A 25,769-nucleotide genomic window follows, 5' to 3' on the forward strand; every position below is an offset into this window, starting at 1 on the left:
TCCTAAGGACGTTGATGGGATATTATATTTTAATATAAAACATGTCAAGACCAGGAACAGAAGAAACAGTGAGTTCGCATTTTCGAAATTAGACTTGGTGAAAATAACGTCTCTTCTTTCTTGTTCCTCATCTTTTTATCCGGTAAATGTTTATTGTTCTTTATAGGAAATTGAGGAGGACAGTAGGAATGTCCGCAGGACTCGACCTCGGAAGGTCAGACGACGTCCCCTCCAGGACACTGAGGAGGAGGTAGCGGAGGAGGTATTAGACTGCTCAAGATTTTCTTGCCACTGCCACTTTCAACATTTTAATTTTTAAATGATATTTTCATAACTGCATAACAGTTTTAAAAATCTGACCTTTAGCTAAGAAAAAAGAAGGGAGATTGATATTTTAAAAATAAGAATTTAAAATTAAATTAGAACACTCTAGGAAATGCAGAATAAACTCTCAAGCCTTTGCAATATGTATATGCTGTATTATTTGTTGCTATATTGCTTGATGAAGAATATTCTTTCCGTTTTGCAGGGGATGACAAATCCCATTGCCCGAAACCCGGGGCTAATGAATTTTAGGGGTGGGCAAGTGAAATTTTATCAGCCACTTGTCTGTGGACAAGTGACTTATCAAAAATAAATCAATATGTAAGCCATAGATTTAAAGCTGGGCATTGAGGCTTGCATGATCTACTCAGTATTTTTCTACCTCTTTTTATGAAATATTTATAAATACAGTATTATCGGGCTAGCAAAAATTCAAGTAGGGCAAGTGAATTTTGACAATGTACTTGCTCATGGACAAGTGCCGTAAAAATATATTTGTCAATTAACCCCTGGTTTTGGGAAGATACTAAAGACCTGATATACTAAAGACCTGATATTGACCTGATGAAAAAAAAATTAATAATATCTCTCTGTTTTCTGTGTTTATCTTAACTTTTTGGTTATTCTTATATTACTGGGGTATAAGACAGATATATTAGGTATAATTATGTGAAAAAATATTGATATAATTATGGGGAACGAGCATAAACTAGGAAAATGTATTGACCTGATAATTTTTATTGACCTGATGGAAATAAAAACGTATAAAATCTCTGTCTTTTCTGTCTGTATCATTATTTTTTGTTAGAAAAATACTACGTTGTATTGACCTGCACGTGACGTTCCAGGTAAATACAAGGATTTATTTTCTCTACATTGATCTAAAAATAGATCGGGAAATTCCACATTGATAAAAATTTCCATCAGATCAATATCAGGTCTTTAGTATATCAGGTCTTTAGTATGTCCCCTGGTTTTGTAAAGGATGGAGAACAAGAAACGGAACTTGTACATTGAACCTGAAGTGTAGCTGTGGAGGTGGTGTCATTTTGATTTTAGGAGATTGCACGACCTCGAGGCTATAACCCTCCGACTCCCGATTTTAACACAGAACAGATGAGAGTTTTCCTTACGTACCTAGAAGAGACAGAAGTTCAGGCAAAGTTTCGACTTCTAATGAAGCAGCTGTTCAGTATGTCCAGGCTTCCATACAATCCATACCCAGGATTTGTGATGCAATTTTCTAGCTTAGAAGAGGGGTATGTAGTGCTAAAACCAAATCATAATTATGAACACTATGCGTTTTCAAATTTAATTACAGGGTTGTGGTTAACCACTCGCCCACTCGCCAATGCGATTAAAATTTCAAGTGGGCGATGAAGAAATGAAAATTTGATCGCCCACATGGCGAGCGTCTTGTTCCCGGAACATGACCGTGCTTTGTTTGTATTTTTATAATCCACTTCCTTTTTTCATAACAAACACTACGCTAACCATGACTTTTGGTGTCGTGTGCAAACTATTACATTTGTATACGATACAAGCACTTGCGTGACTTAGACGTATGCCCTAGTGAAACCAATAATGTGGCGGTTTAGAAAAGCAGCATTTTCAAATATTTTGTTGATGAGGTATGTGGGCCCGTAAACCACATTGTGGGCCCCTAAATTTTTAAAAGTAAGGGGGCCACATGGCTCCTAGGATGTAAATGGTTAACCACAACCCTGTTAATTTGTTGAATTTATAACTTACATTGCACACATTTAATTGTTGGTAGTTGAATTAAATCAATATCATCTATTTAATTTATTTTATAAGTTTTTGAATTATTAAACCTTGGAAGTTAAGAGGAATTGTGTCTGGGGTAAAATAAGGTTATAAACTTTCCAGTCATATACATTTTTTATCTGTATGGCTTGCACTATTTCTTTCCTTTCAGATTTCTTCTGAATCTTATTGATGGAACAATAATTTATTCTTTACTGAGTAATGATTGCAAGCACTTTTAAAAATATATGCTTCAGATGTGTTTTCATAATGCTGGTAACTAATGAGTTGTGTTTCTAATCAAGGTATCGAAATACAATGCTAGAAATACAGTAATTAATTGCAATATTTTATATGATAACCTAGAGTATTTAGAATGGAAATCTTAGGAAGAAATATTCTGTACATGTTCAAACTTTTGCACTTTGCAGGGCTGATCTTTTAATGTACTTGGCTCATGATCATCACAGAAAGACATTTTAATCTGTTTAAAATCAAAGAATAAGTGACCCATAAATGCAGTCAGTTGTTTTTAAAATGACTGAAAATCAATTTTGTAGGTTATATCACTGTACAATACAAGATAAATATGATGAAAAGTAGAGAATTTATGTATTTTGCTGACTTACTCAAAATTCCAAAGAGAAGAACCCTTAATTGAACATGTAGCTGATATGAAAAATATTAAACTTGTGTGAGCTCCTAACTTAAGGTGTTGTTACCATAATTTAAATAAATTATACTTATCTGTTACTTACAAAAAAAATGTTTTCACCTGTAATGGGGAACTGATTTTTGTTTTTACTGCATAATTTTTTTTATAAGTAATGTTTAACAGCTGGTTTTGTCAATTTTGAATTGTGTTGCATGCTTTGATTTTTAAAGAAAGGCTCTTGAGCTATTATCTAATATTACAGTAACTGCAAAATATTATTTACTTGTAGTTAAAATGATTTATGGTTGTAGGATACAGTGCCTAGGTTATTTTCATCCATATTCATTTTTAGCTCACTTCAACAAAGTTGGGGGAGCTTATGTAATACCGTCGGTGTCCCAGGTTTTGGTTAAGTTTTTTGGAGCAGTTTTCTTTTTAAGTACTTCTATGTCCTATATTGATTAGACATGCATGGAAGATGTTTCTAGTGTGTTTCGTTGTACCAGTCAAAGTTTCAGATGCTGCAATTTCAGCAAAGGAATGACCAGGTTAATGTTTTTGGAGCAGGTTAACATTTTTGGTGCAGTTTTTGGTGTAGGTCTCATTTACGAGTAACTATAAGCCCTATGTTGACCAAACTTGCATGGATGGTACATCTTAGGATGCACACTAACAGACTTGCTTCAGATGCTGAATCTGACCTACATTTTCTGCATGAGTGAACAGGTTTATGTTTTCCAAGTAACTATGAGCATTATTAATAGTGACCAAACTTGCATGGATGATACATCTAAGGATGCATACTACCAGACTTGCTTCGGATGCTGAATCTGACCTACATTTTACGGTTGAGTGAACAGGTTAAAGTTTTTGGTGCAGGTTTCGTTTCAAAGATACTATGAGCCCTATAATGACCAAACTTGCATGGATGGTACATCTTAGGATGCATACTACCAGACTTGCTTCGGATGCTGAATCTGACCTACATTTTCCGGTTGAGTGAACAGGTTAAAGTTTTGGTGCAGGTTTCATTTCCAAGGTACTATGAGCCATACAGTGACCAAACTTGCATGGATGGTACATCTTAGGATGCACACTACCAGACTTGCTTTGGATTCTGAATCTGACCTACATTTTCTGGTAGAGTGAACAGGTTAAAGAACTATATGCGGTATTAACCAACATTTGCCCCCCAAAATCAAACTTTGATGGAGTAATATTTAATTAAGTCCTTAAACAGGGGAGTATATGCTGACTTCAAAGCACTGAATAATTTCATAAGTAATGACGTCATATGTACGTAATGACGTCACAAATATGACGTAAATTTCAGTTTTTTATGAATTTTGCAGAAAAATGTACATATTTCATCGATATTTTAAATAAAAGTCACCGAGCGCATGTGTGTTCAGGATAAATATTTTGATATAATGTGTAGAATGATAATATCAATGAAATATGTCAATATTGTTCCTGAACACACATGCGCTCTATAAATTTTAAAGCTTAAATTGTTGAAATTTTGTCCATTTTGTCCTCTTTCTGAAAAAGGATATAAAATCGGAAGTTTGTGACGTCATAAAAACAGAAATTGTGAATACACTGCTCTGGAACTATAATATTTTTTGTTAACTTATATTTCTCGTACAATTTATTGAATTCAGCACATTTCAGGAAGTTTTCAAAATTTGACTTTTGTGGGGGCAAACATATGCAATATACCGCATATAGTTCTTTTTTGGTGCAGGTTTCATTTCCAGTTATGCTGAATCTGACCTACATTTTCTGCATGAGTGAACAGGTTTATGTTTTCAGTGCAGGTCTCATTTCCAAGTAACTATGAGCACTATAGTGACCAAACTTGCATGGATGGTACATCTAAGGGTGCATTCTATTAGGCTGGCTTCGGATGCTGAATCTGACCTACATTTTCTGGATTAGTGAAAAGGTTAGTTTTTTTATACAGGTTTCATTTCCAAGTAATTTTGAGCTCTATGTTGAGTAAACTTGCATGGATGATACATCTTAGGATGCACACTAATGGACTTGCTTCAGATGCTGAATTCGACATACTTTTTCCAGATACCGGTAATAGACCTTGTAAAAGTTATGGGTGCAGGTCTATTAACTATAAGGCTTATATAAACCAAACTTGTACAAATGATGCATCAAGGGATGAAAACTCTCAAACGTGCTTCAGATGCTGGATTTTAATGACGTTTTCATGATGAAGAACTAGTTTGAAGTTTTTATATAGGTCTATTCCAAAGTATCAAATCAAAATTGGATAAATTTTGCATTTTTGGATGTACACTTTTTGTTGGTTAATTGTGTGACTTTGCCTTACTTAAAGACAACATTCGTTGAGGTGAGTTCTGTAATCTCTGATTACCTATGTTTAAACATACAAGTTGGTAAACATGATGGCTTTCCACTCGTGCACCTTTCACTTTCAGACTTTTTCTGCAATTCAATATGGTCTGTTTTTAGGTGATTTCCATAATTGTTTTTGTACAGATATATTGTTTCTGCTCTATTTTTAGCTAATTTCCATCCTTCTTTTTGCACAGATACACAGTTTGACCACTCTCACCTGCAGGGCGTGGTCAGTGTCAGGGGTCATCACAATGTGTGGGGACTGAGCGGAGTGGTTAGTGCTGTGTCCCCCACTCATCTACAGAAGTATGCCTGGCTTGTCTCAGACCTCAGCACATTTCCCGGACACTCTGTGAGTGCTAACAGTATCCTATACTTTATCCATTTCTGGCCATCTCCATGAAAAAAGGATATTTTTAATTCTTTATATAAAATGCAAGGCCATTTTTAGGTTTATTTGACTAAATTCAGTTAGAAAAGTAAAAAGTTTTACTTTAATGTTTAATTTTGTTCATGATTTTGTGGGACTTAAGTTAGATGCAACTTTACATAATAAAACATTAATAATACATATATCATGAAAATATTTGAAGATTTTATATGAAGGTTTCAAGAAATTGAATTTTCATATAAACATTGTATAATAGTAATTTTAAAAAAATTATGAAATCAAAATTTTTACAGAGGTCCATGTCCTTGTCATTGGTTGGGCCAGCTGTCTTTGAGGGAACATACTACTCAGAAGTCCATACCCCACAGTTTAGGCTGGAGGTGACGGTCTATCAACCAGAATTAACCAAGGTTAACCACATACAATTTATATAAAGCATACAAAAATGTTTTTCTATTTCTTTCTTTGGAGAAATGAAAATATGCATAAAAAGTACATACTGTAAAACGAGAATATTTGGCGCACTACTAATTTTAGCGCCATTGGCGCAAGAGCCCCTGAGCACTAAAATTTATTGTGCGCTAAAGGATTTCTAAATATCATTTTTGTGTGTTCAAAGCTTTTACATAAGTACATATAAACCGGAACGTAATGTCCAAGGGTCATTGGATTTTATACACACTAGCACTGCACATGTTCGGAAGACAGAAAGTTGTGCCAAATTATAATTTAATTAAACTATTGTTACCCCGGTAGTTGTTACCCGATAATTATCATTAGCACCTTCAAAGTTTGGCTTCTCGGCGTGTCAATCATCTATCGCCTCGAGGAAAACAATGCAATCAAGCACGGCGATTTAGCTTGCAGAAAATACCTGATTAGGATTACCGTTTTATCTAAGTAATTTTCTGTCTATGCATGCATTATTTTAATGTGATTTAAATGAGTAAATACTCCATTTCTTTTAATTGAAAATAGAAATATAATAAATTTTAACATTGTACCACGTCCATGTGATAGCAACACGTACCGCTGTAAAGTCAACGAATGTTTACTGATATACGGGAGTACTAATGTGTTTCCGTGCTTGACTAACTAAAAAGTCAAATACGGGTGTGGATAAAAAAAAAAATCACATTTTTACTGACAAGTGCAAGCGCTAAAAGGATGATGTGACATAACTGCTATCTTGGGCCCCTTTTTCCACGACGAATTATATTTAATCTACAAAGATGTTGGTAGTTTTCAAACATGAGTGAATAAATACGACGCCTTTTCAGTAGTTTCAATGGTTCAGACACATTTTAATTGCAAGGAAAACTGCATTACCTTTGATTTTTTACACCCTATCACAGCTAAATTAGGCCAGGTTTGTGAGAATATGTTTTTTATGGCAAGAGAATGGGCGGGTCTTAGTACAAAAGAAGAATATACGTGTCCGAGAAGCCCTTATATGGCTATTGTTATTATATCGCACATAGTCATTGTCCAATCCGATGACAGAACAACAAAACATGCTGGTTTACTACGTTTACAATTTATCACAGACACGTGGTTTAGGTCAATTTACCTGTCATAGTTTTCTACATTTCAGACTTTTATAATGGTCAGTCAAGTCTGTTTGTACTTATTAATACGCATGTATTTTCAGCATTTACGGTTTTTAGGGCAAGAAATGCACATGAAACTTGTATTCACTGATACTAGGGAATACGCGTAGACCTATAGCGAATTGCTCACCAAACACGCTACCAGACTAACTAATGTATACTGTCATGTATTTATAAATTGTTTGTAACTGTATGAAAATCTTACTGTAATCTGAAATTGTACATATGTTGATCCGTGTCTAATCTGTGACTCAAATGTATAAAAAAAAATATCGGATAGCAGTAAAATTCCAAGCATGTTTCCATAGTATTTTTATGGTACTCATCGTAACGAATTTTGTTTAGCTGATTGGTCAGTTAGAGAGTATCGCCAGTGCCTCGATAGCATATGAATTTATTCTGACTCAGAAAATCTAGTTCCGTCGATCTGTTCATAATGCGAAAAATAGATTTTACAGTTTTTTAAAAATAGCATGTGAGCGCAGTTAGGTACAATTTTCTCCTTTTACAAATAGGTAGATTTCAATAAAATCCAGTGACTAAAAAGAACATATATCATGAAAATATTTTAAGGGCTTTTAGATGGGGCGTTTAAAACGCAAAGAAATTGGATGTAAACATGATACCCCTACCCCAATAAAGGGTCTATATCTTTCAAATACGTTTCTATTTTTGTTTAAAAAAAATAGTATTTTTAAAGGTACACATATCAGTGATTAGCTGCATGCAAAAATTTGAACAAAATATACCACAGTTTATATTTTGTCAATTTACCGGGGAATTAACCAAGGTTAACCACATCCTTTATATAAAGCATACAAAAATGCATTCCTACTTGCGTTTGCGAGAAATGAAAATATGCATAAAAAGTACATATATAAATACATGTTCACATTTTAAAATTAGCCTGCCTACAAATGTTGATTAAGTGTGAGGATGCACATCTTCACTTTATTTTTAATTTTTTAAGTTTGTAAGGATTATTTTTCCTATTTCTAGGGTATACAGGAGTTTGCAGATGGGATCATTAGCCACATGAGGGACCTTGACGAGAGACACCATGTCATGGGTAAGGTGATAGACATGCAACTAACTGTTATGATAGCTAGATGATTAACAGACTAATGTAATATTGTATGCAGGGTTATTTTCACCCTGCTTTATTTTCGCCCTTTCAAACTTGCAAACAATTTTGCCCTGTCTTAAATTCGCCCATTCACAGTTTTGTTTAAGATATTATACTGCATTCTTTGAATTCGCCCCATTTTAAATTTGCGCAACCAAGTGTAGGGTGAAGGGGCGAAAATAAAACGGGGACGAAAATTTCCCTGTTTACAGTAACTAGAAATGAAAATGACTATCGTGATAGCTAGAAGTGTAACTGACTGGTATGATAGCTAAAAGTTTGACTGGCACTTGTTGGAGCTAGAAGCATACATGTAAATTACTGCTTTAATGTAGGTAGAAGTTTTACTGACTTGCAATAGCTAGTGGTGTAACTGACTGTTGGGATTACAAGTAGTGTAACTGACAGTTATAGTACGTGTAGCTAGAAGTATTACGCACTCTTTTAAAAGCTGAATTCAATCAATTCAGATGTGTTACTGTTTTGATAGCTTAAAGGATAAATGACTGTAGAGACTAAATAGTTTTTGGATTTGTAGATGGTGTGTTGTAATATTTAAACTTTTTCCTCTCTCATTCCTTTAATGCTATAAATAGAACAAAAGCACATTAATCAAATGATTGGTATATCATTACAGATGTACATATTCCACACCATGAGAAGATGCACTTTGTGGATAAATGGAATCTGGAAAATGTAGAAACAGACAAGGTATAAATAAAAGACAGAATCATTAATTCATTTTCATAAAAAAATTAATGATTTTATTTATATGACAATCTGTAGGCTAGACTTCACAGTTAACACCCATTCTATATAAGGTTGAATCATTTATATAAACTACATTTTTTAATTTTAAATTATGAATTATTGGTAAGACAATTAATGACTGACATATTTTTCATATTCACAGTTCAGTTAATATTGATTATTCATGCATATATTCATGCATATCCCATGTATTTGAGATTATGTTTGAGATATTGAAGTTCAAGTACATAAGGAATGTAAGTTTTGTGTGAGTTATTGGTGTGTGAAACACATATGCCTACGTGCAATTTTTCTAAGCTTGTGATTCACACACCAAGTCTGTGTAACTCACACAAAACTTAAAAACATTCCTTATATTAACATTTTATATGTTTAGAAGCAGCTAAAATATACTCAATATTTGAATTTTTTGCTGCCCTATATTGTTGCATTTTTACTAATGTTGCTGCAGCCCTAATGTGATGTCACGTTAATGCACGTTTCTCTGAGTATATTTCTACATGTGGGTATACACGAAAATGGTTTTCAAATCAATTTCACAGTTGGCTTAGTAGAAAAACACAGTGAATGTAAATATATACAGTTGAACTTCAAAATCTCAAACATTATCTCAAATACAGCAGATATGTCAAAGTGATTTATAAGTCTTAACTGCTTATTCTGTAAGTACCCTCGAGTGCCCTGTAGTCATGATCTTAAGAGAGTATCAGTGCTAAGTACAATTTAAATAAGAATTATAGTTATTTCATCTGATATTTTAACTTACCGTGTAATTGTCTAATTTTCTTGTTATTAAAAATATTTCTAAGCGCTTTATTAAATTTAATATTGGGGCACAGAACAAGTGAGGTTTACGTCAGCCACATTTGTTTTGGAGCAGTATTCGTGCGTTCCAATGTAACAGCAAATATTGGGCCAAGAAAAATGAAAACAATAAAAACAAATTTCAGGTGATTCTTCAAGGACCAATTCAATCATTTTTAGAATTTATTTGATTTGACTAGGTGTACGATTGTTTTTCTAAAATAAGTCATAAGTTTTTCATCACTATTTACATGTATTCCTTTGTAATAATTGCGAATTTCAGTATATGGACTATAGCATTTTTATGAAGTCATCTTTTAAAATTCTTGACAAATGGAAAAAAATGAAATACCGCATGACCATCACGTATGATTATGCTAATTAGCCATGTGCTCGCCATGTCCATAGGTGGCGCTTCTGTGCAGGTAGAGTATATACCGGTATTTAGAAACTTTGAAGAGAGTATTAGCAAAATGGCGGCTTTTATATAGCTTATGTTTATTTGATTAATTTATACATGTTTCCTCCGCATATTTGACTTTTTGTTTTATATAGGCACTTCCTTCTCTCTTCTTTGAAAATCAGTTGTTTATGACGTAATATCATAGCACGTGACCAACTTTTGACAACAAACAAAATGGTGCACGACTACTGGGCATGCAGGACTATAGGACCCTCGACCATACATGTATATAAGCATGGATATCATATATTTTGCAGGTCCCCTTGAGTTTGAGATAATGATGATTGACTGTGTATTGTTTAATGTCTTTCATTAAATATGTGTATTTTTGGGTAGAAAACAATCTTTTGTTTGTTTCGCACACAGGAGAACTTTATACAGGCAGTGAGCCGTGCTGTGTTGTATCATTTATATCCTACCGTAGACTGTGTGTTTCTTCTGGACGCGGCCGGGGATCGCTACTCCGCTGGTCAGATACAGTACGCCGTCAACTTCCGTCATCCACCCGAGGGCGCTCCTTATCAAGAGGATATCAAGTACGTCAGGCTGTGTTACAACTAAATGTCAAGCCATTAAGAATGTAGACATGAATGTTATGCGATTTTCTTGACTTGATTGGCTAAAACCTTGAGGGTTCTGTGCAATGTAAGAAAATAATGCTTATTTTGGATATTGATTAAAATATGTTGAAAAGCATTTTTTTTGCTGGCAAACATGTAAATGAAAGATTTTTCCCATATGTAGTTTTCATTGATAAATATGTATACTTTTTGCCCTATGAAGACTTCCAGAAGTGGGTACCCCCCTGCTATCTCTGTATGATGGAGTTTATCTGGACAAACATCACGCTGAGTATTACTTCAATCTCTTCATTCAAGAGGACACTGAGAAATCTGGTACTATAGAAAAATATTCAAGTGATTGAAAAAATTAAATTTAATTTTAAAATGTCAAATTCAGAGTGAAAATTTCTTAACATAAATCTTAGTAATATGGTATTTAAAACTATTTATTTATGCTTCAAGATGTTCAAGCAAAGATACAAGTCTGCTGAAAACAAAGAATAACATTTATGCCTCCTATGAGAAATATCAGCCTGAAAGTGCAGCAAAATATAACCCAAACACAGATATGCAGTTTTGTCCATTAGATCATTTAATTGAATGAGCTAAAGTAAAATGTATAACAAACCATTAAGGTGGACCACCTAATATTAATCAATACAGTAAAAAAACATGTACATAGGTGAAAGGTACAAGTGTGATCCCCCTGAGACTGGCTAGAAATTTACATGCAGTGAAAATATCGGAGTACATATACATATGCATAAAATATAAAATAAATGAGTTAATCCTTGGAGGTTTCCAATGGCAAACAATTGCGGCAATCCAAGAAACGTATTACAAGTTATTAGTAAAATAAAAATTTTGACTAGAATGCAAAATAATACAAAATCGAATCCATAAAAAGGGCGGGTGGTGTTTTTTTTCCCACATCAATAACAAGCTAGCAGAAATGGCATAACAAAAACAAAAATTTTGATTGGTTTAAAAAATCTGTAACTATCTGCTGGTGTGAAATTTAAAAGATTTCTCATAGCGGCATAAATTGAATTATCTGTGATAATATTGTTCTAGGATATTCTTTCATCAATAATTGTAATAAATATGACCTTGACATTGTTTACAGTCTTCAGGGGAGTGAAGGACACTGAAGGTTTCATACCTAAGGGACCATTTACAAGAGAAGTCATTAAAGGAGTCAGGTATGTGTGTGTATGAATAAAGCTAGATGAAGTTTATAATTAATTCATCAATGTAATAGATGAAGTTAACAATGAACCCCTGTTTTTGCATTGTTAAACGGTGAACTACCTCATTATTAAGTAAAAAAAAATTCTGATTGCTTTTCAACATAGTGTTATTCAGATAATATACATTTCTCACAGCAAACTTTCAGTATGAAAAATCCCATGCATTTTTGGTGAAATAACACTTTGGATTATTCATTTTTTAGGTCACCTGAGTCACTCAGGTGACCTATTGCTATCCGTTTTCGTCCGTCGTCGTCCGTCGTGTGTCGTGTGTTAACATTTGAACATTTTCAGCTTCTTCTCTTAAACCACTAAACCAATTTCAACCAAATTTGGTATACAGCATCTATGGGTGAAGGGGAACAAAAAAGATCCCCACCCCCTCTGAGGGGTGGGGTGTGCTTTCTACTGTTGACATGAATGTAATAAGAGTTCCAAAATTGTGAAATTCATGGCCCCAGGCAGGGGTTCTGTACTAAATAGGTTATACAGTGAAAATGCATTAATTCATCAAAAATCTTCTTCTCTGCTCCTGGGTATTAAACTAATAAACTATGTACATAGTTATAATGCAGAAAGATGCCTCTTCCAAAATTGTGAATTTCATGGCCCCTGGTCAGGGGTTCTGTTGTTAGGGCGGGGCTCTATTGATTATATAGTGAAAATTGAATCTCTGAATATCTTCTTCTCTGCTCTAGGGTATTAAATAAACAAACTAAGTACATAGTTATGATGCAAGAGTGCCTCTTTCAAATTTGTGAATTTCATGGCCCCAAGGGGTTCTGGTGTTAGGGCGGGGCTCTATTGATTATATAGTGAAAATGCATTGAATCTCTGAAAATCTTCTTCTCTGATCTAGGGTATTAAATAAACAAACTAAGTACATAGTTATGATAAGCAAGAGTGTCTCTTTCAAATTTGTGAATTTCATGGCCCCAGGGTCAGGGGTTCTGGTGTTAGGGCGGGGCTCTATTGATTATATAGTGAAAATGCATTGAATCTCTGAAAATCTTCTTCTCTGCTCTGGGGTATTGAATAAACTAACTAAGTACATAGTTATGATGAGCAAGAGTGTCTCTTTCAAATTTGTGAATTTTATGGCCCCAGGGTCAGGGGTTCTGGTGTTAGGGCGGGGCTCTATTGATTATATAATTGAAAAAATCTTCTGCTCTGGGTATTAAATAAACTAACTAAGTACATTAATGATGAGCAAGAGTGCCTCTTTCAAATTTGTGAATTTCAACATAGGGCGGGACTCCATTGATTATATAGTGAAAATGCATTGAATGTCTGAAAATCTTCTTCTCTGCTCCTGGATATTAAATAAATTAACTAAGTACATAGTTATGATTTCTTCCAAATTTGTGAATTTCTTGGCCCCAGGGTCAAACTATATAGATTTTCAGTGAAAATGCATTGAATCTCAAAAAATAAACTAACTAAGTACATAGTTATGATGAGCAAGAGTGCCTCTTTCAAATTTGTGAATTTTATGGCCCCAGGGTCAGGGGTTCTGGTGTTAGGGCGGGGCTCTATTGATTATATAGTGAAAATGCATTGAATCTCTGAAAATCTTTTTCTCTGCTCTGGGTATTAAATAAACTAACTAAGTACATAGTTATGATCAAGAGTGCCTCTTTCAAATTTGTGAATTTCATGATGATAAAATGGCCCCAGGGTCTATGGTTTCTGTGGGATGGGGTGCACAATTGCATGGTTTAGAATGGAAGTGCATTTTTCTCTTAGTTACTCTAATCTACTTATGGGTGTTAAGTGACTATCTGGTAAGCATTGCTAAGTGTATAATTATGATAAGCAGCAGTGCCTCTTTGCAAAATTGTGAATTTCATGGCCTCTGGTTTAAAACACAAACCAAATTCAATTGTTGGAAAGTTGTTACATGAAACTCAGGTGACCTATAAGGCCCGTGGGCCTCTTGTATTTGTTAGAGATTTATACCCCACTGAGATAGCAGAAGAGCTCTTTCTACTGTTAAGATCATCCTTTGGCAAAATTGGTGTTCTATGGGACCAGTGTAAAAGTCTGCTGTTACTAACCAAACTGCATGACAGCGTAAGTTACATACATGTGTTAGGAAGATTTACCATTACATCTACACAAAAAGTGAAAAATAAAACTGCTTTGTATTTAAAGTAGGAATAATCCTTACTTGAAATCTTAGTCATGTGACACATCATAACCATGTAGAAGGCTAGATGAGGTTATGCTAAATCCAATGTATAGACATCCAGGTTAAAGTAAATGGGGCATGTGCATTCCCCAGAAAGACTTGCCTAAATGAAACTTGCATGGTTAATGCATTTAGGGATGCACAATAAAAATCTGGCTGTGGATGCTGGATTTGACCTACTTTTTTCTGGATGAGTGACCTGGTTTAAGTTTTTGGACATGCATTTGATCCTGGGTGCTCACCTAGCTTTTCAAGGTGAATGATGAAATTTAATTTTTTGGATCAAGGTTCATTTCCAAGGAACTATTAGACATTTGTTGTTTAATCTTGCATAGATGAAGCATCTAGGGATGCATTTTATCAGGTAAGCTTCAAATGCTGGCATATATTTTTTGAATGACTAAATAGTTAAAGTTTTCAGATTAGGATTACTTCAAAATAACTATACACGTAACTTGAACCCATATGAAACTTGCCAAAATGATTGAATTATGAATGCACAGTCATTTCACATAATGTTCATGTACCTAGATATATTCAGTTACTGTAAACCAACTTTTATTCATGTGTGAGAAATATTTGCGAGTTTTGCGACCTACTTTCACGAAAAAATCAAATAATAGTTGGTTTACAGTGTATATTGTAAGTAAATGTTAGAAAATTAATTATTTTGGAAATAAATTATAGGAGGGCAAATTCACCAAGGAAATTAGAAGACAGTTGGACCAACAGCATTTATTTTGCTTGGTTTTTGTCAAATAAAAAAATGTTTTTTGACTTTTTGTGAAATCAAAAAATTGAAATCACCAGTTATCTGTTGGAGGACTTAAATAGAGAAGAGGTCTGTACAACATTAAGGATAAATAACACAAACAAACTTTTTTCAGAAATCACTTTTATTTTTCATAGATTTACATTTAAATTGAAAACCTGAATAATGTTTACAAAGTAGAGCGGGAGGATTTTATAAGATTTTGTCATAAAGTTTAAAAATTGTGCAAAATTTTGTATGGAATTATATATATATTGATTTCTTTATAAGATTTATTATTTATATCAATACAAATCAAAATGTCAAAAAATATATATCAAGGAAATTAATTATTTTGAGCAAAGCATTTCATTAAATACTATTACATGTACGAGGGCAAATTCACCGAAAAGTAAGGAAATTAGTAAATGTTTATTCATCATACTTTAGTGCATCCTTATGTTTTTGATAATATATAGACAAAAATAAAGATTTTATTATGCTTGAATGTGCACAGGGTACAGTCCTACGGCGCACGGTAAAAATGACAAGGTTATGTTAGAGAATACACAAAAATTAAGTCGGAATAAAAGTTTTCCTGGGATAAAAATTATCATAATTCGATTCATTAATCAATTTTGACGTCTTTATAAAAATTTCAAGGTATTTGGTTAATTTTTGGAGCAGAAATGGGAAAGTGGTAAACACAATATACGAAAAATTGCGATTATTGATGATTAAAAATGTTAAAATGTTTTAATGACACCTTATGCGACTTTAAATGAATACAGAGAAAGAAAATATGACAAAAATCACCAGATCTTTAGTATATAAAGAAATGGACGTGTTTTGTCGAGTCCCCTGCAGGTATACAAAACATACGGACAAACTGTTATTGTAATAGCAAAAGACGCTGTCAACCGGTGATATGAGATTGTCTGTTAGTTGACTGATGGTGAGAATAGTAACTTCATAGTAAATCTTCAGAAGATTGCATGTATGTGCCAGATTGGTACTTTAACTGGTTATAGACACTCACGTATGTGAATCAATGAAATATATAAATTTAAGAGAGTAACTTTAACAAAGAGCAAAGCATTTCATTATTTAGTACTTACATAAAATTTATATTTTGTTTATTTATGCATATATATATTTGAAATTTTCGTATATTCATATATATACTAAATAGTGGTAAAATTTTCAGAACAAAAACCTACTGACTTGTTTACATATGTATATTCCTACAAAGTGTCTCAATTGAATAATAGTGAATTTTCAGATAATACATTTTAAGAAATAAGTGACATTAATTACAGTAAAACATGCTAACAGTGAAGTTATTTTCTTTCCCACTGGCTTTAAAATATACACTAGATGGATTTCACAAAATACATTTATAAGGAACCAAAAGTGTCCATCTCTTTGGACTTCATTTTATAAGCATATAAAAAATATTATAGCTCCACCATAGTTTGCCTAAGTGAATAACATGACTTTGTGTGTGTATTTTAGCTCCATGGAAGCCTGTGTTCATTGTATTTCTACATCCAGGGAATGTTGATTCAGGTTTCAGAGCATCTGAGGGATTATTGTCCCATTCTGACAGTGAGTTAAACAATGACCGCTCTAGAATTTTAATTCATTTGGTTGTTAGAATATAAATTGGATGATATTGATGTAAAATTGACCACTTGATGCCTTATTGAGTACAATGCCTTAGTACTTATTTGTAAAATACAAAATGAGAGCAAGCCAACTAATTTGTTTTTGGAGTAAAACATGTGCATGTAATAGAAACTATCTCACATTTTACTTTGTTTATTGGTGTGTTACAAAACAGTGATTGTAAGTATCAAAAGATTTGGTGCATATTAGATATTGCACAGTAACATAAAACAATTTATATGATTTGTTTAGATGAAGATTTTGGATGTTGCCATGGAGAATCATCGTGATGTACAGCCCCAACCAGTGTTCACAGGAAGACAGGGACCTGATGCCAGTGTAAGGATAGTCTTAAACAATGTGTACAAAATGGGTGGAAAAATTACTGTGTTCTCTCAAACTGCACTGTTTTAATTGTCATTTGATGTGTACAAGATTGAATATGATAAGTACAATATATAAGTTATAAAATGACAAGAATATTTATTTGTTTTAGGCAAATGTCTTTAAATGTAGAATATTTAAAACTCCACTTTAGTAGAATATTACACAGATGCATTTTGTGTAATTTTTGTGGACAGGGAGGTGGCAAACACATGGATGATGTTGATCATGGTATGGAAGATGAGAAAATGAAAGATCTAGAACATGAACGCATGGGTGAGTAGTATTAGTAATAATAAAATAGTACATACATATGTCAGTTGAAAAGGCATGCTTCATGTTTAGGTTACTCTGTAATTACATAGCAACAAAAGAAATTTACTACATTAACAGTATTCATCTGTAGACTTTCTCTGTATCAGATTATAAAGAATTGCATTAAAAATCAAAAATCATTTTTTCAATGCATTGAAATGGATTTGATGCAATATGACAAATGACATATAAGGTACATACATGTATATAGCATGCATTAAAAGCTGTATTTTATAGTTGTGATGAAACACATGTACACGTATTTTCTTTCAGTTATAGACGTTGAAGCAAATGGTAGTGATTATAACCAGTTGATTAGAGTTGAGGGGGTACTAATGCAAGTAAGTAAAAGATAGTATAAAGTGATAGCAGATTTAAAATGAAGTAGTCATCAGCATGTAAATATGTTGTTTTATGCCACTAAAAGCAATGTATTGCAGCATTCAGTTGATATGCATTTGCATGTTAATTTGTATTTTCAGTATTACATGTATATTGATATTCATTTAAACGTAAGTTTATGTTTTCAGTATTCCATCGATACACATCTAGATGAAGCATGGGAAAGTTACTTGACCACCCTGAAAGATAAAGAGCCCCTCCCTCCAAACCCTTACCCCTCACTTATCTCACTATTTAGACAACAGGCCATGAGGTAAACTTAATTTTTATCAGAATTTACTAAAATACACGTAAAGAGTACTGTATAAGCATTGCTTTGTACATTAAATGTTCACCTGAGAACAAGCAAGGTCAATGTGAGATGGAATGAGATGGGACAACATGTACTAAAAGTGCTCTATAGCATTACCATTTTGTAAAGTCTGCAAAGTGATAATGAATGAAAAATGGGAAAGGGAGGGGGGGTTACGAGCAAGTGAATAAGTCTACTTTAACATTTCTTACTGGCTACTAAGACCAGCATTGTATTACATGTATACTCAAATGACTGTTAAGGCCCTTGGACTTCTTGTTTGCCTACTCAAGAAAAGTTCCAACTTCCAAGGCCTAAAGTATTGATAAAAGTTTGAATATGCTTTAGTGCCCGGAATAAATGTCAAATTTTTAATTTAATTTTTTTTTGCAGAATGGATCTTGTATATCAGTCTAAATCACAGATATTAAAGGCTTTGTTTCAAATTAATCCAATCTCTGAAGAGAAAAAAGATGGGCAAGAAAATAAGATGTCAGATATTTACATGAACGGAGTGGATGCTCATGGTAAGATCATATTATACTGGAGACATTTTTCCAAAAAACTTGTAGACCTACATGTAATTTTTGATTCATCACGTCATATATAAAGTGCATTTATTTTTTTTATTTTTAAACTATGATTTAAATAGTTGTGCCAAATTATAATTTTATTAAACTATTGTTACCCCGGTAGTTGTTACTCGATAATTATCATTAGCACCTTTAAAGTTTGGCTTCTCGGCGTGTCAATCATCTATCGCCTCGAGGAAAACAATGCAATCAAGCACGGCGATTTATTTATGAAGCAATTTTTGATTTAAAACCATTAATTCATAAATTTAACAACCAGCCACAGAGAAGGAAACAGTTTATGGTATTTTATTGTTTCTTTGATTCAAGAAGTTTTTAGAGTTTCGAACTAAGCATTTCAAATACTCATAATTGTAGCATGAAACCCCGTACTCTCGTCTGCCTATGCAATTGATATAAATGTGAGAAATGATCTGAAACAGTGTCCTAGGGTGGCAGTATGAAGTTCAAATTTGAAGAAGATGTATTTAGATTGAATTTCTTACTGAGTGTGTACACTGAATTATTGTAGATACATGTCAGTACAGCTATGAGTGGTCCAAGCATTTTTTACGGCAAACCTCAGCCTTATCTGAAGAAGATAGACCTTCATGATCATTACTACCTAAAGGGACCTGCAGATCAGAGAGAAAACGCCATTCAAATATTTGCTGATCTGGGTATATAATATTTAAAATTAATCTGATGATAAGATTATGTTTTTAAAATCTTTGTAAAAGGAAGTTCATTTTATTGTTTGAGTTTTCTTGTTTTTAGTTGAGACATATGTGCTTGGGCTGATAAAGAAGAACGAGATCGCAGTGATTGGAGTTTACTTTCCTTCAGAACGCTGGTCCTGGGAGAACATTCTAAACAGACACGAGAAGGCTGGATTCTCAGCCTTCTCATCTACAGTTTATCATCATGTCCAAAGGAAAGAACCAATCTGTATGAAGGTAACACTTTCCAAATCTTGAACCCTAAGCAAGGAAATGTAGCTCTCCAATATTGATATTTCACAATATACATGTGTAAACATTTTTTCTAGGGATGTCAAATCGGTCAATTTTCAATACTCGGTTACTCGGACGTTTTTCCGATCGAGTACCCGGGTACTCGGTAAAAGTGTAAGTAAATTGAAGACTGTAAAACATTGTAAACTCTTGTAGAAATAAAACCAGATGCACTTATAGGAGGTTAGCTTTTCTGTTGTAATAATGATGAGCACTTCGTGCCCGATGAGATTTAATATAACAATTTTTAAATTTATCAGATAAAGATAAGAAATAAAATCATAAGTTGTTCACTGTGTTTTTGTTTAAAAAAATAATCTGCTGCGTAATTGTATAATGTAACTCTTTGTCGCCTTTGACAACCAGGTATCACTATCAGTCGTCAGAGCTACGTACAGTATCAACTTGAACTTGATCAAGATCTCCTAATAGAGCGGATTTACGATTTTAGTACACTTGTTCGATCCGAGATTTATATAGTATTACAGGACGGTATTTTGTAGTTTGATGCAACGATGGACATCAGTTTTTTTTTTTAGCCTTTGCCTTCAACCAGTTGTTTTGGCATGTAATCAAACACAACCATATCAACAATCACACATGTAATATCATCCGCTCTTTTCCCGAGAATTTACGGCTTTTCGGAGAATTGACAAAATTATCTAATTTATTTAAACATAATGGATCTTAAACGATGTTCAGTGAAAACAAATAATTAAAGCCAAACAAAAAATAAGGGAAGAAGGCGAGGTGAGAAAAGCCAGGTACCCCAGGTACTTGGTCACGATAATTACTGTATAAACACTGCCACAGGCGATAACGGTCATTTAGAGTCGTAGTAAACCCTAATTACTGTATGTACAAGTGCAATGAGCATTTTACGCTTTAAAACGGATTGTTTAATGCATTAATAAATAATATTAGAAATATTCAAAAATAAACATCCGAGTAACCGAGTACCGATTTTAGTATTCACTTCGATCGAGTACCCGGTTGACATCCCTAATTTTTTCACTTGTGCACATAAACTGAGTACAGTGAAGCCTCATTTATCCGGACACTTTGGTCCTAGTCAATTTGTCCGGATATGTGAAGTGTCTGGATATCTGAATTACCAGTTAAACAAGAATAAATAACAATAAAAAATTCTGTTCCTAAGAAAATTGGTCTGGATACTGAAGCATCCGGATATCTGAGGGTCCACTGTATCTGTTTCAAGAAATTGCAATGTCAGAAAATAACTATTGAAATTATAAGAGGGAAACCTCTAAAAACTCAATATTTTATCAAACGTTTTCCTGAGGAGAGGTAGTGGTCTTGCTTTGACAGGCTTTGGTGCTGATGGAATGGAGATATGTAACTGTTGAGAAGTACTTCTTATTGCATTACCACACAGACAAGTATATCAAGTAAAACAATGTTCACTTCTTCTTTGATATTGTCCTGTGCTATTTATTCCTGTACACAATCACTACATTTCTTAACTTCTTTCTGAAATTGCTGACAAATGTTCTCTCCCTTCAGACCAGAACTGTTTTATCCTGAGAGTGGAGTGACCATCTATCAGAGCATCTTCTTCTCAAAGGAAAAAGTGAGTTTTCAAAATTGAAATGCAAAAATTTTCTGTTTATGGAAATAATTCAGAAATTATTTGAAATTCTTATCCAAGTATCCTTTTTTTCCTTAGGTAAAACAACTACTGTTCATGCTCATTTTAATCCAGAATAAGAATTAGCCCAATTAAATGCTTTTAGTTGAGATATAATGACTTGTACTTTTAACAACATTGGATACTAGGAATATTTTTTTCAATAAAGTAATGTATGAATTGTCAGTTGTGGATATTTCAGGCCCAGTATCACCGTGACAATGGACAGACCGTGTACGTGGACAGTGATGAGGAACAGAATGTGGTGACGGGGGAGGAATGTGTGGATCAGCTGATTGTGATGGGGGCCCAGCAGAAGGAGTGGTTAGAGGTCCACAGAGGGGTGCTTCTCAAAAGTCTGCTACAATTGGTATGGATCAGGGGGTAAAGGGTTGAAAAATATCAGGAATTTACTTCTTCAAACTAAAGTTGGTCAAGATTGAGGTTGAGATCAAATAAACAAGCATTTTGAGAATGTTTCAAAATGCCAGTCCCTTACCGCCAAAATAACCTGGTTACTCTTGGAATTTAAAATTCATACATCGATCAGAAATCATTGCAGTAGAGAAAAACACAAAATTAATTTAAACCTCATCAAGGTGCACTCACATACCACAAATCAGTTTATAAGGTCCTATCTACAAGTGCTTAGAAAAAGTGTAGAAAATTAAATGGACTCTAGAGGACTTAACTCATTTACAAAATTTTGACCTTAGGAGTGCATTGTAAGACCCTGTGTATAAGACCTGTTTAAAACATCCTTTGATTTTATACAGGTGATGAGAGAAGAAGACAATGAGAATCAGTCAGAAACAGATTCAGACGTGGATCAGTTTGAACATTTATCACAGGTAAGCATCAGTCAGAGACAGATTCAGACGTGGATCAGTTTGAACATTTATCACAGGTTCTCTATTAATATAAACAAATTTCTGTACAAATGAAAGATTCAAGAACTGTCCTAGAAAAGAGCTTGTTTTACATCCGTATTCAGAATTATAAAATACATTTTACTTTTCTTTTTAAACAGGAACATAAGCTTATTGTGGAAGCCTGGTATGTGTTACACAGTATGGGGGCCCAGATGGAGTACTTGATAGCTCTGACCAGCACCCTACAGGACCTCACTCAGCTGTTTATGGAGATGATTCAGTACAAGGTCAGATACGACAAATACATGTCTACTGTGACCAAGGAAGAAAAACCACCCACTCCAGCCAAAGAGAGAAAGAAGAAGGAGAAAGAGAGAAAGAAGCAGGAAAAGTTAGCAAAAGAAATGAGGGAAAAAGAGAGCAAAGTGAAAGTAAATCTTCTGGAGAGGGAGAAGATGAAATTGAATGAAGAGGAAACAAAGAAGGAAAAGGAGGAGGAAACGGAGGAATTGTGGGAGGAAGAATTCCAGACAAAAGAAATTAAAGAAATAGCACTGCCCTCTAAACTGGCAGGATTTACCGTCATAGAGGATTTCAAGGTATTTGTTTCAAATTTTACAAGAATTTTATTTCTAATGGGAGGATTGAACAATTTAGGAAAGGTTGTTCTTAATAGCCATACATGTTTAATGTTCAGAGTGATGTAGCATCTGGGGATTCATTTTTTTTAAAAAAAAGTACTTTTTGGATAATAATAATTTTGGTATTTGTTACCAAATTTCAATGTTAAATTACAATGTTTATAATCTGGGAATGTTATACAGGTGACAGTTGATGAGGCAGTCTTTGGTAGGATGGTAATGATTTACTGGAGGAAACTAATGCAGGTCCTGTCAGCCAAAATCTTCATGGTGGCACCGAGTCTGAGGAATTACGTAGAGCTCCGCTTGTCTCCATGTCTGGAGGACGATCCTCAGTCCGGGAACTTCTACCTAGCTTATAAAGAACAGGTAAAAACAGAACACTAGTTCATATATACCTAGCCTACAAACAACAGGTAAAAACAGAACACTAGTTCATATATACCTAGCCTACAAACAACAGGTAAAAACATAAACAAAGTTACATTTATTCCATTATATGCAATACATTTGCCAATTTTTTCTGTTCTTTTTTTTTGTGCATGCCATTGTGTTTTCTGTCACGTTTATACTGATTGTGTATTATGAACCTTTTTTATAGAGGGCCCAAGGTTGTTTTTCTAATTGATAAATGGTCAGGCCTCTGTTCTGAACTCAATAGGACCAAGAATAATCTTTAAGATATCTAAGGATTGAGATACTGTAAACCAACTTTTATTCGTGTGCGAGAAATTTCCGCGAAGTTCGCGACAACCTCGTCATCTTGAATATTTCTCGCCGTGAACCGATACTTAAAGCTTCTCTGTCTATTTACAACAGATTGAAAAAGGTCTAATCGCGAATATTAATTGTCGCCAACTAGTTTACCTCTGATAAATCGCGAAATAAAGTTGTCGCGAATAAACGTTGGTTTACGGTATTGAGGTTAAAATGCATAAAAAAAGTGGTTGGGACTGGCTGTTCAAGATAGTAATGTTCAATATGTGGATGTTCAACCATACAATTTATCTCATAATTCTTCTAACAGAATCTGTGGTTCATTATAGACTGTGGAATTGTTTTCATGCATGGGTATGCAAAATTTTGTTGGTTCATTGACATGGGGTACATAATTTAATGGGTAACTTAGTACATGTATATTCAGAAAATTCAATAAATATATTGATAAAATTCCTGTTTGTGGGAATGTAATTTGGTGGTTAAGGTAGACCCATGAACATTGGTCCTCCTTGAATAATGATGATTCCATTATACATGTATAGCAGTACCCAGTATTGCAAATTCTCTGTCATCTAGTCTAAAACATAAAACCTGACTTTTTTACAGTGATGCAGGATTGACGTCAGTGGAACCGTTTCAGCTTTGTTTTGTACATGTGGTTTTAAAGCAGATTTTGTAATAATTCATTTACGTACGTATTTTTCATGGTTTCAGACAATTGAGAGACTAGAAGAGATCAAACACCTTCTCCGCCCTATACAGGACACACTGACAAGAGACGCACACACCATCTGTCCAGAGGTTCAGTCACTGCTCCGTGAACTCAGGTCTAAATATCCAGTCCCAGCAACAGAACAGGGGTCAGAGGCAACATAATCCAGTCAGTGTTGTAATTAACAAGGAATAGGACAACTATTGTAGTCCTCTCTTTACCAGAATCTTGATCCAAAAGATGTACAGAGTGTGGTTTTTTCATTACAGCCACTTTTGCTCTTGCTCAGTATTAATTGAGTAGAAAGTTGCCAAAGTACATGTAAGTACACATTATAAGTTGCATGCAGTGTTAAAGACATATCACAGTGATCCAAATATCTGATGTTTGTTGATGAGGTATTGTACTATAAATCCATTTATCATGAGATCCTTGGACTAGCTCAGTATTGAAGCTCCAGTCCTTGAAGCAAGTTAAAGGTTTTCATTGTATCATATTTTACCCATTGACATTGTATACTTCTAAAGTATTGAATAAATGGGTTTTCTTTATCAAGTGGGTTTTTTTTTTGATTTGAAACATTTTATGAAATATTAATCTGATATGATATGATTAGCTTTTTATTAAAAAATATTTGAATGAAACAATGTTAGAACAGGAATTGGACGATGTTTTATTTATTTTTTTTTTTTTTACAACCAATCCTCACATTCTGAAAAATGTTGGTGGCAGCAATTTTTATAGGGAAAAAATCAAGAATAATCTTAGAAAAACGGAAGTTTAATGACATACACAATATAAAGGTACAGGACCTTTACAATATACATTTCTCTCTGATAATTTTTCAAGTTATTCTTAATTTAAATCCTTTTAGTACCATCATTCTTATACAGAAAATCAGAAGTAATATGACCAAGTGTTTTTAACAAATATGATGAAAATCCCTGTATTTATAGAGGAAAATTAATAAAAAGTTAATTTCTGCTTGATTTTCCTATAAATTTGAATCAGAGGAAGAGTACAGCATTATCAGGCATCATAAAATCACATTAATTACTGAAATTCTTAAATTGTACATGGAAATAGACACCATTATACTGTTATCATTTAAACCAATGGTATTTATATCCCAGTTTCAATACGCAAGAGCATATTTTATGTTGCACCAGTATAAAAACCTAGACAGGCAGCTCAAGAGTAGCTTGGTGCATGATAGAAGAGTATCACCTAAAGTCAACTTAATTTATGAATTGATAAAAATGTCATATTAGTGAGGAAGACTACAAAATGAATTTAATCTAAACAGAGTGTACGATTGCTAAGATAAGGTGCCTCTCAAAGAACGCTTAAAGGTGCATGAACACATTTTCAATTGAAATTTATATTTACCAATTATAATGTTTACAATTCTTAACTAAGGCAAGTCTAATGATCAGCAAAAATTTAAACACTATTTGTTGATTTACAAAGGAGATATAGAACTTAAAG

At 33.7% G+C, this 25,769-nt stretch overlaps 1 protein-coding gene across 1 annotated transcript; it reads left to right on the forward strand.

Annotated features, from left to right (window-relative positions):
* On the forward strand, window positions 1-24,733 carry LOC134255805 (uncharacterized). Its single transcript, XM_062738347.1, is given in 29 exon segments — window positions 1-68; window positions 167-262; window positions 1,384-1,583; window positions 2,264-2,310; window positions 5,317-5,474; window positions 5,807-5,923; window positions 8,123-8,192; window positions 8,887-8,960; window positions 10,654-10,823; window positions 11,071-11,183; window positions 11,977-12,062; window positions 14,024-14,173; window positions 14,979-15,038; window positions 16,558-16,650; window positions 16,963-17,049; window positions 17,292-17,370; window positions 17,683-17,750; window positions 17,940-18,064; window positions 18,497-18,714; window positions 18,912-18,979; window positions 19,208-19,355; window positions 19,453-19,631; window positions 21,018-21,097; window positions 21,213-21,279; window positions 21,539-21,706; window positions 22,113-22,187; window positions 22,367-22,807; window positions 23,033-23,218; window positions 24,284-24,733. Coding segments are annotated over 29 exon segments (3,612 nt in total). The 5' UTR covers window positions 1-41; the 3' UTR covers window positions 24,446-24,733.
* Window positions 24,734-25,769: the final 1,036 nt, after the last annotated feature.

Source organism: Saccostrea cucullata, unplaced genomic scaffold (genome assembly GCF_032062105.1).
Source record: "Saccostrea cucullata isolate Sc308-1 unplaced genomic scaffold, CSIRO_AGI_Scuc_v1 ctg5, whole genome shotgun sequence".
Taxonomy (NCBI): Eukaryota; Metazoa; Mollusca; class Bivalvia; order Ostreida; family Ostreidae; genus Saccostrea; species Saccostrea cuccullata.